The sequence below is a fragment of the Lepisma saccharinum genome, chromosome 2 (genome assembly GCF_977018435.1).
Source record: "Lepisma saccharinum chromosome 2, izLepSacc3.1, whole genome shotgun sequence".
NCBI lineage: Eukaryota > Metazoa > Arthropoda > Insecta > Zygentoma > Lepismatidae > Lepisma > Lepisma saccharinum.
In genome coordinates, this window is record NC_139230.1 from 171,365,618 (window position 1) to 171,378,312 (window position 12,695).

At 36.8% G+C, this 12,695-nt stretch overlaps 1 protein-coding gene across 4 annotated transcripts in view; it reads right to left on the reverse strand.

Moving 5' to 3' along the window:
- The window catches only part of Hcf (Host cell factor), a 157,670-nt gene extending 147,423 nt beyond the window's left edge, over positions 1–10,247 (reverse strand). For all 4 annotated transcript variants that reach the window (XM_083117709.1, XM_083117711.1, XM_083117710.1 and 1 more), the window contains exon 1: positions 10,049–10,247. In XM_083117709.1, the coding sequence (XP_082973835.1) occupies positions 10,049–10,208 (160 nt within the window). In that variant the 5' untranslated portion in view covers positions 10,209–10,247. The remainder of the gene's footprint in view (positions 1–10,048) is intronic.
- Positions 10,248–12,695: the final 2,448 nt, after the last annotated feature.

The window sequence follows — 12,695 nt, forward strand, 5'->3', positions numbered from 1 at the left end:
ATAATAGATGTGGTGACTGCCCTCTAACACCAAGTAAAGAACTCTAAAAAGAAACAAGAGGAACTTACGACTACAGATTTGATAAGTGTGGTGAAATTTTATTCATGCGATGGAACGACAACAAATGTGTGACCATAATTGTGACACAATTGAACCTGTTAGTGCTGCTTCAAGATTGAACAGAGCGACGAGACAGAAAATTGGTATAACAGAACCGAAGATTCTGAAAACATACAACACACACATGGGTGGAGTAGACCATAATTGGCTGGTGGGAAAGTACATTTAAGATGAAAGAAATGATACTGGTACCTTTTAAATCAACTGCTTGATATGGCTTTAGTCAATGTCTGGATTTTATATAACACAGCTCAGGGAAGAGAATCTATGGACTTTTTGGAATTCAGACAAGCTGTAACGGTACCTTACCTAAAGTTAGGATATTCCTCAAGAGCACAACCTGGATGTCTTTTAACTTCATCCACTGTACGTACTGTGAATCCAGACATAAGGCTAGACAAAATGCAACATTTAATTGCTCATCGCAGCAAAGAAGATGTGCGAAGCAGGGTTGCAATGCCAAACCACATGCATATTGTAGGAATCAAAGGTATCACTCATTCAGCGGACATGTACATTTTAAGGCAATTCAAGTTCAAATCTGCTGAAATCTGCTGTTTGTCATGTCAAGTACAATGGTGCCCATGAAACAAAAATACACATCTAAAGACAATTTTTAAAATTGTTTTCTCTATCACTCCCTGCACTCCAGTACTCTCATAAAACATAGGTAGGGTCTTGCAACAGTATCATGGTAGTGTATCATTTTGTCTGGTCCCATCCAAATTCCAGACAATGAAAGAAACCTAAGCTACCAAAATATCACATTATGCATTATGCTGGTGTTCAGCCCAGGCTAATCTAAAATATTCCAGGCATGAAATAGTTTTGGACTGACATAAAAGACTATAGTACTTATAGAAAATCAATGCAATTGGAATTTACAGAAAAAATGAACATAATGCTATGAAAATTTGGTGTAAAAAGGATGTGCTGCATGTCCAAAAAATAATGAATTGACTAATAAAATTGAATAAACTACTATAATAAATGACACTAAAAAAAAAAAAACCTGACAAAAAAAAACTGACACCAAAGCTTCCATGACATACATGCATTAAAACAAATTATATCATGCCCACATCTAAAACTGAACAGTCTTATAGGCAGGCATTCTACCATATACATCTTGTGTGTTCTTTCACACATAAAAGGAAAACCATATTACAGCACAAAATCTCTTCCTGAAAATGACAAATTTAAAGTATTAAGTGTTACATGGCTGTTGTGTTCTCCCAAAATGATAAGTACCTTTAGGAGCTGAAAAATGTATAAACTAAACAAAACTCAGTTTCGTACGTTTATAATATTTTTTATTGCATAAGTGTGAACACAACATTTTTTTTGACAATCAAAATTTTGACATCACAGCTGTAAAACTTGAGTCTGAATATTCAGAAAATGCACATAATACAAACAAAGAACATGAATGGTAATAAAATAGAGTTTGTGCTCAGAACAATACCATTTTCTTGCATTGTTAGATTGTGACAATCCACATGAATAATTATCATAATTAAGTCATGCAAAATCATCGCATATGCAGATGATGTTGCTATTGTCACACGTACAAGACGACGACCAAAAAATTCATATAAAATATGTTATTAACAATAACCCATGGCACTCAACGACCCATGCGGATAAGCATTAAAAAAATTAATTGAAGGGCTTGGGTGTAAAACATGGTGACATTTTCATCCTCCAGTTTCGAGTGAAATTGCCATGTGATACAATTTGCATTGAACTCAGTGAAGCCTTCTGAAAATTAATAAACACAACACAAAAACAATTATCTACAGTATAGTTTCTAATAACCTTTCTTCTTACTGATCTCAGAAATGACCAAAATGTCACTTACCATGTTTTAGACCCGAGCTCTTCAATTTCCAAACTAGGGCTCCAACTGAGACCTTTTGGAGGTATGACTGATTAGCACTAAGAATACTTGACCACATGTACTTTTTGATTGAGTAGGTGTTTTAAGTCCACTTTATGCACAGTAAGGCTAATCAGGACTGGATCTACAGTTTAAAGTTGGATCCAAACTACTATGTACCTCCAGTGGGTATCGAACCTGGCACCCCTTGATTACAAGGCAATGACGCCACCACTATGCCAACAGGTCCATGTACTTATGTCACATGATTAAGTATTACATTAATCATTATAATGTATATATTCTCCACTCACAAAAACCTACAGAAGTAAAATGTATATAAATGCCATTATATTTTAATTACTTGCACTCTGTCTCTGGAAGCTGTGGAGCACGACTGCGCATAACAGTAGAGAAGATAAAGCAAGTGGGCAGAGCAAAGCTGTCCACGTTGCTGCAGCCATGTTGCCCCCTCCATGCAATCTGCTCTCTCACGCATTCATTGGATGAGCCGTTTTAAGTCTGTACTTGCACAGAGAACTTGCTTTCATTTCCTTGCTCCAGAGATTACGACAGCGTGTGTTTTAGATCATCATCAGAAGACCAGAAGATGGCAAAAAGACTTATGATTTTTAAATATTAGGTAGCCTATTCATTTTATCGTTGAAAACATTATTGTTACTGTTTTCTTGTTATGTGTACAGAGAAGCTTAAAACACATGCAGGGATAAAAAAATTGCATGATTAGAGCAAATGTACTTTCAAATCTTATCACAGATTCACTAATAGTCTTACCAGGTGTGCGTTAAGGTGATCCAATATCACTATCACAGAAATTTTATTGAATTCTTGAATCTCATAATTAAGTCATGCAAAATTATCGCATATGCAGATGATGTTGCTATTGTCGCATGTACAAGATGACGACCAAAAAATTCACATAAAATATGTTATTAACAATAACCCGTGGTGCAGCGACCCGGGCCTACCTACCAAATGACTGCCTCGGCAGATGTAGGCAATCATCCAACCATTGCTGCAGGTCTCCCATTACTGTATTATGCTATCCATTTGTAGCACCCCAATTTCCTTGCAATGGTGGGGGGCCACTGACAAAAATCCCAAGAAAAAGTTGTTACCATCATCCAACAGGAGATTCAAACCAATGTATGTACGTAAAATGATGAGTACAGTATGGGTTTTTGTTCTTCTCCTGTCCTGTACCACATGCATCATTAAATCATGGCAATCTTGTATTAGCAAATTAATGTTTCAAAGTTATGTTTCAAAATGTGTAGCTTTAAGTCAGTATGATTTATGGTTGTCCTTGAGGCTCCCCCCCCCCAAAAGGCTGACACCTAAATTATTTTAAGTTTTGACCCTGTATGTATGCATGTTTTCAAAATGTGTACATTAAGCCAGTTGGATTTATGGTTGTCCTTGACCCTCCAAAAAAGGCGGACAACTAAATTATTTTTAGTCTTGCCCCTGTATGTGTGTGTATATATTTTTTTTAAAAAAATACATTTTGCATAAAATACATGGTCACATTGTATGACCTTGCAATCAAAACTTCAATATATTACAAATTTTAATGAAATCAATTACTTTTTATTCAGCCTGCATGATGAAATATGCCTTTATTGTCAAGGTTGGCAGTCCTGTTGCTCATAAAGCTTTAATTTGCACTAGCCATTATGTATAATTCGTATGCCACGAATTGATGTCCTTAACCCATACCTTTACCTGGCGAAATAACAGTGCGTGGGAGCTGGAAATAACATCCACTGATGAAACCCTCTCCCTGTCTAATTTTGGATAAGGCACGGGAAGGAGGGGGGGGGGGGGGCAAGAAGCTTGGCAACTCCAAACTAGCATCTTTTTGTCTGTGTATAACACCCATACATTTATGGTTGCAGTTTTCTCTTTGATTGGGGGAACGGTATGTTTAAGAAGGTCAAATACAGTATTACAGTAGAATAGGCAAGACAAGAAACTCCTCGCCGCCTCACCCCCAAGCCATATGTAGGGGAGGGACACACGAAATCAGGGTTGGCAGTGCATACTGGCCAAACTGTCTACGCAGAACGAGAACACAAGAAAAGTAAGCAAGAAGATCTGGGTAGTATGGTGGTAAACATACAACGGAATGACCATGTTCTGCTAAGATGGAATCAATTTTGAACATCTTCAAACTGGATTTGTTTATTTTCACCAATGAATAAAATTCCGGTTTGAACATGTGTGCGTCAAAGGGGATGTTGCTTTGAACGAACCACTGAATCATAGTATCTTTTCGGGAGGAGGAAGAAGGTGCAGGATTTATTTCTACATTATGGTATGAGACGCTGTAAACAACCACCACACTGTTTGGTGTCAAATTCTCTCCTAGCCACTTCTCTCAATTTTGGGCCTTCATATCATGGTGGTAATCGCCAGAAGATTTTCAAGATTTGAACATTAACAGTGCACCTGTAACAAAACCCTCTTCGCCGCCAGCACGTACAAAAATTACACATTGCCCTTTAGACACACTGGTGATTTGACACCAGCCGCGGTTCCATCCACCCAAGCTTTTCTTTCTTTGTGGTGTTCTGCCTGTGTGCAAGATAAGGGAAGTTTGCGCATGTGCTTACCGCATTTCCAAATATATATATATATATATATATATATATATATATATATATATATATATATATATATATATATATATATATATATATATATATATATATATATATATAAAATAATGATAACTTCACAATTACACATAAAAATATATTAAGTACTCAAGATTGTTCTTAAAAGGCGACAACCGTCACATTAACATGTCTCTTTGCAGTGGAAATTATCTATGATGGAGACAACATTCACGATAATATTCCCACTTATTTACGCTGAACAAATTCCTTAACTTTACCATGTCTTCATGGATCCCTCATTCAATGTCCCAATCAAGAAAATTGTCTGGTACTTCTACAGATAAACAATTGTGAGTACATAATATTGTTATTCTTTTTATGATGAATAAATCAATTCTGCAACAAAATGTAAAGTCCTGGGCATGGTATTGACATTACCAATTACCAATTTTGTCTTTTTCTTTTTTTTTTTTCAATTTTCACATTTCAAGCCACGAATAACAAATACATACAGATAGCAACACATCATCTTTTCTATCACAAAGTACATTTTATTCTTAGTAAAAAATTTTCTTGTATCACTGAATTATCTGCCATAGGATGGAAGCTATAAAGATTTTTGCTAAACTTTACAAAACTTGTTTAAATGGCCTGGGACAGAGGTAAAAACTGAATAAGCGCCACGGGACTGTAAAGGTTAATCTTCTGCATGGCACAAATGCATAGTTTCCTTTTCATGTCATAAAAGCTTGCAAATTAATATTTTTGTACCTTAAAAATATACCCACATTGATTTCTCCAACATCATTTCCAGCATTGCTCATCTGCCTGCAAAACTTTCAACCATTATAGCCATTCAACCAAATCAACATTGCAAATTGGCACAGATGTTTAGGACAATGAATTAATCCAACAACTAGTGAAAAAAAATGTACACATTAACAAATTGTGAAACCCATTCCAAACAGCAATGGCCATGAGGAAAGAAATTTGGCTTGACATTATTCAGAAAAAAAGAAAATATATATATACACTATTACTGGTTAAAGTTCACAAAATGTATTTATTAGTTAGTAGATGAAAAGCAAAGGACTATATTTTTATTTAAAAAAAAAACTTCATTAACTAATTTTGATGCAATTGTATGTATGGTGTGCATGAGTGTGTATGCCTGCCAGCATCTACATAGTAGCCCAGTCTAGTTCTCTGCACATTTTGGCACTTGGTGTAGTGCAAAGAAATTATGTTCTACCAAGTAGATGGGAAGTGGTGTTCAAGTTCAGAAGATTCAACAAATGCCTGTCTGCTTCTTTAAATGGTCACTTGATTAGTTGGTACTCACTATGTGACCATACACCGCTCCGAAACATAGTGCAGACACCAAATACACTACTTGACTCCAAATCAATGAAATGGACGACTCTGTGTTGCACCGTGTAACCAAATAGATGCTTCGGTGCAAAGAGTGTCAAAAAGTGCAATGAACTAGACAGGGTTATTAAGATGGTTACATTATCCAGTATCTGTCTACTTTATACTAAATAGATCCCTTTCCCACAGGGGAATCGCAATTGTGCTGGTATGCATTTATTTATTTTTTCTCAATGAGAGTTAGTTTGTGCTTTATGATGGATTGAAAATCTTGCGAGAGGAAAAGCAAATTTTCACTATAAATTCCAAAGGTAAGTTCTATCCTTTTGTTGTTGTGTTGATGACCCTCAGTACATGTGCGATAAGTTGCAAATTTTGAGTGGGTTGGGAAGATTCTGTTCCACACAAAGGTAATAAAAATTAGCTTGTGGAGATGCAGCGAGTAATTAGTGATTTTATGTGCTATGATTTATGATGTAACGAAGTGTTTGCTTGATGTCAGTGACCCACCAGCAGTGTGTTACCCGCTTTCGTCACCCTTATCATACAGGTGCAACAATGGAGTGTGAACTGCATATTTTCAAGAATAAATTACATTTACCTTCTAGTTAGGTTTTATGATATTTGTTGATTTTGCACTTGTTTTTTCTCATGCATGAGCAATGAAATTTGTGGTGCCCTTGACCCTCTGTATCCCACAGAGAAAGTGAAATTATCTTGCATAGTTTATGAAGATTTTGTTGTTTATTCAAGTTTTCAGTTTAATTTTAGCTCTCGGAAATGTGTTATTGTAAAGTAAAGTAGAGCTGTTACTTTACTGTGAAGCTGAACAGCCCGAAGGCTTTGCGCAAGTGAATATAGAACCCAAAATGACTTTCCACAACAGCAGCATATATAATATTAAGTAGTTAGGTTAGGATTGTTAGGTTTGGTACTGATAGTTATTTCAGCATTTCTTTTGCTATTTTAATGTACATACAAACAGTTTTTACTAACAAAAAGCAACAAAAGTACTCTGAAATTGCAGGTTTTAATTTTTGTGGGCCATCCTTTGGGATCAAATATCTCTGTTATTTGTGCTTTCCTAACACTGGAACCAATGTAAAACATTGAAATTTGTTTAAAAAAAAAAATTGACAGCTCCTGAGGGGGTACAGTGGGTAAACAGCCCAAAATTTGCTTCAAAACTGTGGAATTAGTGATTTTCCGTCCTTGTCAGGTTAGTAGCAGTAGGATTGATGGAGATTGTAATTATAGGCTATTCTCAAATTTCCTGCATGTGTAACGAAATTTGTTTTAAAACGAGTGGTGATTCTCCATTCTTGCAAGGTCATGTTTCATGGTGATAGTAATCATATGTTATTCTAGTAACAGTATGGTATAGAGAAAACCCATTTCTTCAAATTTACAGGAGAAACTACTTACGGAACTGAGTTTCTGTAGAATTTTGAAAGCTCGTGGTAGTGTTTTCTCCCTTCGCTCAACTTATTCAGCCGGTAAATCATGTATTTTTTGACATAAATGTATCTCCGATGCAGGATAGCTCTTGCCACCATTACCATCTACTACGTGAATCAAATATTCTGTGTGTTCGAATATGTAACCCCGTTAGTGTCGCAACCACGTGGTAGTTTTACAAGATGACGTGTGATGGTTGCATATGAAATATTTTTTTTCCAATTTAATTTTCTGTTTGCCTAACCTAATTGAACCTAACCTTCCATGAATAAGAGAAATTTTGGCTTAAAAGGTAAAAATTTACTTTCCTTCGGACACCTCTAATTTTTTTCGTTCAGTCAATTTTTGACATTCGTACTTACGTATCTGCTTCGCGGAACATTCCTGAAGGTGTATCAACATTGTTTTGATGAAATTTGAACTATGTTTCCTAACCTAACAGAACTAACCTATCCACACGCCAATGGTTCGTGGGGCTAGCTATTTTCAACGAACAACACTTTCCCGATGTTCGACAATGCTACAGGAACTTATTACGGTAAGTAGTTTCTTCTGTAAAAATAAATAAATGTGTCCGAAGGATAGTAAACTAGTACCAAGAGCAAAATCCCACGTTCAAAAATGTTCCGCTATGCATAACAGGTAAGTACAAATGTAAATAATTAGGAAATAAACGAGTGAAATGAGCTTTCACTATACCATAGACCAGGATGCGAGGAATTAGATGTGCTGTGGTCACATTTTGGGCCTGTGGTTTTCACATGTTCAAATCATAAAACAACGAAATCTGTACATTGAGAAAAAGTCAAAATTATTGAAGGAGTACAGTCGACCACCAGCCTCCTCCTTGTTTTTTAGAACCAGAAAAGTGTGATGTTTATAAAGAAAAAAGGTAAAGTGTTCCCCTGTGCATAGCACCACGCCATGAAGGCGTATTGGGGGTGTGGGGGTAACGCCCCACACTTTCTTGATCCGGTCATGAGTGGGGGTGATGTGATCAGCATCATGCCCCTGACCGCCTTTACCCCCCAGGGTTTCCCCCAGGTACCCATGTTATTCGACGCTGGGTAGGCGCCGGGGCCGCTTCCACCGTTAGAAAAGTTCCCGGATTTGAACCGGCCGGGGATCGAACCCGGGACCTTGAGTATGGTAGTCAGACGCGTTACCGACTGATCCACCGCGGCCACCTGTTTATAAAGAAAAGCATGAGATATGATTGATTGTTGCCCCATGGTCTTCATGTATACCGAAGTTTGCGACACATATATACTTTAGTATTCCTTAAGCTCACAGTGCATAACAAATTTTTGTTTCAGAATGTTTTCTTTAGAAGCAATGGTTACATATTTTCCTCTCACAAAAAAACAACAACTTTGAATCCTGTTAAGTTTATTAATTGTGAATAGATATATTATCCGATATGTTCTATGATGCATAATAATTATCGCATTTTCCACCTTTTCCAGATGTTTATGCATTACACTATCTACAAAAGTGGAGGAGTCAAGTGAAAGCAACAAATCAATACTCCACAGAGTCCAAAAACACTATCACTAGTACAACTCAGACATGACATACCGCAAGCAAAAAAAATCTGTCCAGGCACTATGAGCCCAAAGAAAACCTAACCCACTTGATAAGACTGGATATTTATACCAAAACTCTGGGCATACAAAAAATACATTGAAGGCAACTAATAATCATGTCTCATTCCTGATACTTTGATACAAAAAATCACATTAAAACAAACAAGGAACAAAATCCCGGTGGGAAAGGACATGGTAGGGCTCTCGCATATCTTAGCCGCAATCACAATTTACAAGGCATCTTCAGGTACAATCAATTCTTATTATTGACAATACTGTAGTAGCCTCAAGAATGTAATCCCGCTGTTTGTAACAATTGAAGAGCAACCACAACATATTTCTCCCTACTGGCATTACGCACAACATACAGCATATTGGGAAAACTTGCGATGTATATAAAACGAAGCTCGTAGTTTCAGTCATCTAATTTAACAAACAGATCTGAACTCTCGTAAGCTTATTGCCAAATACTTTTGGCTGCAAGAACAACACACAGTACAGGGAAAGATGGCGGAAAATATCCCGGATGTAACTTATAAACAGACGATTGTCAAAGCGTCGCCATAAGCAAACGAAGTACAAACAACGAACACTTTTTGCTCTTACAAGTTATCTACACGACTAATAACGCCGCAATGATGTCTGCACAGATCTCTCCGTACAATACTAGGTCCAGAAATTAAAAATAAGTGCCTACATCGTTACAATAAGTCACAAACGTAAAATAAATTGTAGATCATGTTTCTCACTTGGAGGCCGCCATATTGGAAATCACACAGACAGCAATAAACAAGCGTACGCGATTTTTGTTTTTGTAAGTTTAGAAGCAAATTAACAACTGTAAGTAAGGCTAGAAGGTACGTAGTAAAGAACATCGTCGGGGGAACATATTAATCACTCTAATAAATATACAAAACAATACATAATGAATTCTGACAACAAAAACCGCCATTTTACAAGCAGACTAGTGAGCATCGAATAAAATAACTTACCTGTGTTATACACATGAAGTTCATCCACGATTCCTTCATTGCCACCGCCAAATATAACCATTAAATCTTTGATTGCCACTGCTCGATGGCCATGACGAGGCCTAGGCTGTGGGCCTGCCGGATTTGCAATCCGCTTCCACTTCAACACGGGGTTCGCCATGATGCACACATAATTTCTGTTATGCTTCTTCGAGGGCTACCCATGATGCTCAGCGAACGCTTTACACGCCTAGGAATGAGAAATTACATAGTCAAATATTCCAAAATTATATATGGCATGCTATTAATTCTACAAATAATGAACAGATTTGTTTCAAAATACAAATCAAAATTATTTTTATTAAATTGCATATAAGTGATATCAATATTATTTCTTTATAACATTTATATGTGAAAATCATTGGAAATTTGTGGCTGATGAGTTTTTCATTTCCGCCAAAAATGATATGAATTTTATCGTAGGCCCTGTAGTACACAGACAGTTAACTAGCAGTATGAAAACGATTCTTTTCAAAGATTCGATTCTAAAGAATCGTTCTATTGATTCAAATTGACTGTTCTTATAATTCTTCGAGTTGACAGATCTCTTTATTGAGCGAAACGTTCAGCTACAGTCAATCGCCTTTCTGTTTAGGCTAATCGTCACAACGTAGATGCATTTGGTAGTAAATAAATGAAGTTCAAATTGGGTTTTGCAATGTATACAAAGTTAAATCCGCATTTTTCCTTACCTTTAAACTGACACCTCTGATTTGCAGCCACTCACTGCACGGTAGTAAATAAATGAAGTTCAAATTGGGTTTTGCAATGTATACAAAGTTAAATCCGCATTTTTCCTTACCTTTAAACTGACACCTCTGATTTGCAGCCACTCACTGCACGGTTGTCTGCAGACAAATTGTATCCATAATTGTTTTGGCTGTTGAACTTTGCTTTTTCACAAGATTAACGTTCAATAGTGAAACTTGTTAACTACAACCATGCCCAACATTATCCTTGGCAGAGACACCGCCTGAAAGGGGTTCACGGAGCACACGAACCCCCAACTGAAAACGAAAACCTCAATTTGTTTTCTTTTCTGCTTTATAAAACCATAGAATATGATAAAACACTACATTTCAAGACACTTATTTTACAAAGCAGCTTTTTACGTTCCTGAAGTCTTCACAATGCTTCAAATTTACCAATTTCCTCCGACTGTTGACAAGAAAAGCTCAGCGGTTAGGCAGCGAGAGCCCGGGGCACATCTGGCGCTAAGAACTCCCTCTGCTGTATTCTTTCTTCTCCACCGAAGAAGCCGAGAGAAACCAAGGGGGGAAGCTGGAAATCGGAGCACGTGCTCCTTTCGAAAGAAACTGTCATCAGATGGTGCAGATAGCGGAGGAGGAAAGATTTTTTTTCCAAGTATTTATTTTTTGTTTCCTTTAGCTTTTGTATTGGAGAAAAGTAAGCAGTATTTAAGATATAATGCAAGCACTGTTAACATTGTTATAGTAATTCCTAAGATTTTCGATGCTTTTGCCTAATATCTTTCCTTTCCAATACATTTCACCGAAAATTAAGGCCGCAAACTTCCTCAACAACTCCATTGCAAAAAGTTGTCGCGCACCCAAAGCCTTGCAGTTGCATAGCGAAGGTTTTGTTTTCAAACACTATAATGAGCAGATTTACATTACATCGGCATTTTAAATGTGTTGCTTAAACCTTTAGATAATGTAGACGAGTCAAAAAAAAAGAAGACGAAGACATGGCTAGTAGAAAATAATATTTATCTTTCTACACATGTAAACGAGTATGGATCAATATCCCTTATATTTTTATTTGAAGAGAAATTATAATTGTTATAAACTCCTACAGGTAAACTTCCAAACAATAATTTTAAGTATCGCAAATTGCAATTCGCATCATGAAGTTTGAGCATAGAATAGTTAGTATTCTATGGTTTGAGCTTTGCCAGAGACTTACCAATGAAATATAGGAAAGCTCTTGTGAAATTACAAATTGCTATTGAAATTGAAAATAATAATAATTCGTCGGTATCATGGTTAGTGGAAATGGTAGGAATAGGTAAATTAATTTCCAACACTAAATAAGAAGAGAAGAAGGCATTTCAATAATTCAAACTGTTTACCTTAGTAATTTTTCCTTGTTTTTGAGGATGTTGACGGGCGAGGGGGTTGTTAAGCGGAAACGATAAACCAAATCAGAGGCGCCGATTAGGGGGGGGGCTTTTTCCCCCGCACTATGCTAAACCTTATATACAAACGGAAATATACTATCTTTGCCCCTCCCCCCCCCCGGGGGATTAAAATTTTATCTTAATTTAGGCTGGGTGTGAATACCCAAGGATTTACTTCACGTGACGCCACTGATCCTTGGGTTCCAAATTTGCTGGGAGAAAAGTTTACTTTCCTTTGCTGGTGGATGACTTACTGGCCTGTCTGCTCGACTCGACCCTTCTATGGCGAGTAGCTGTTTACGCACTTTCTACTCGACAAAATGGGATAGTGGCTGCAGTTGCTTTCTGCTCTTTTGACAAAATTATTAACCCATCGACGTTATTGGCGATCAAAAAAAAAAGCTCTGAAACGGTTTACACACTTTTTTTTACAAGAAATGAATACAATACAATAATACACAGGGACAT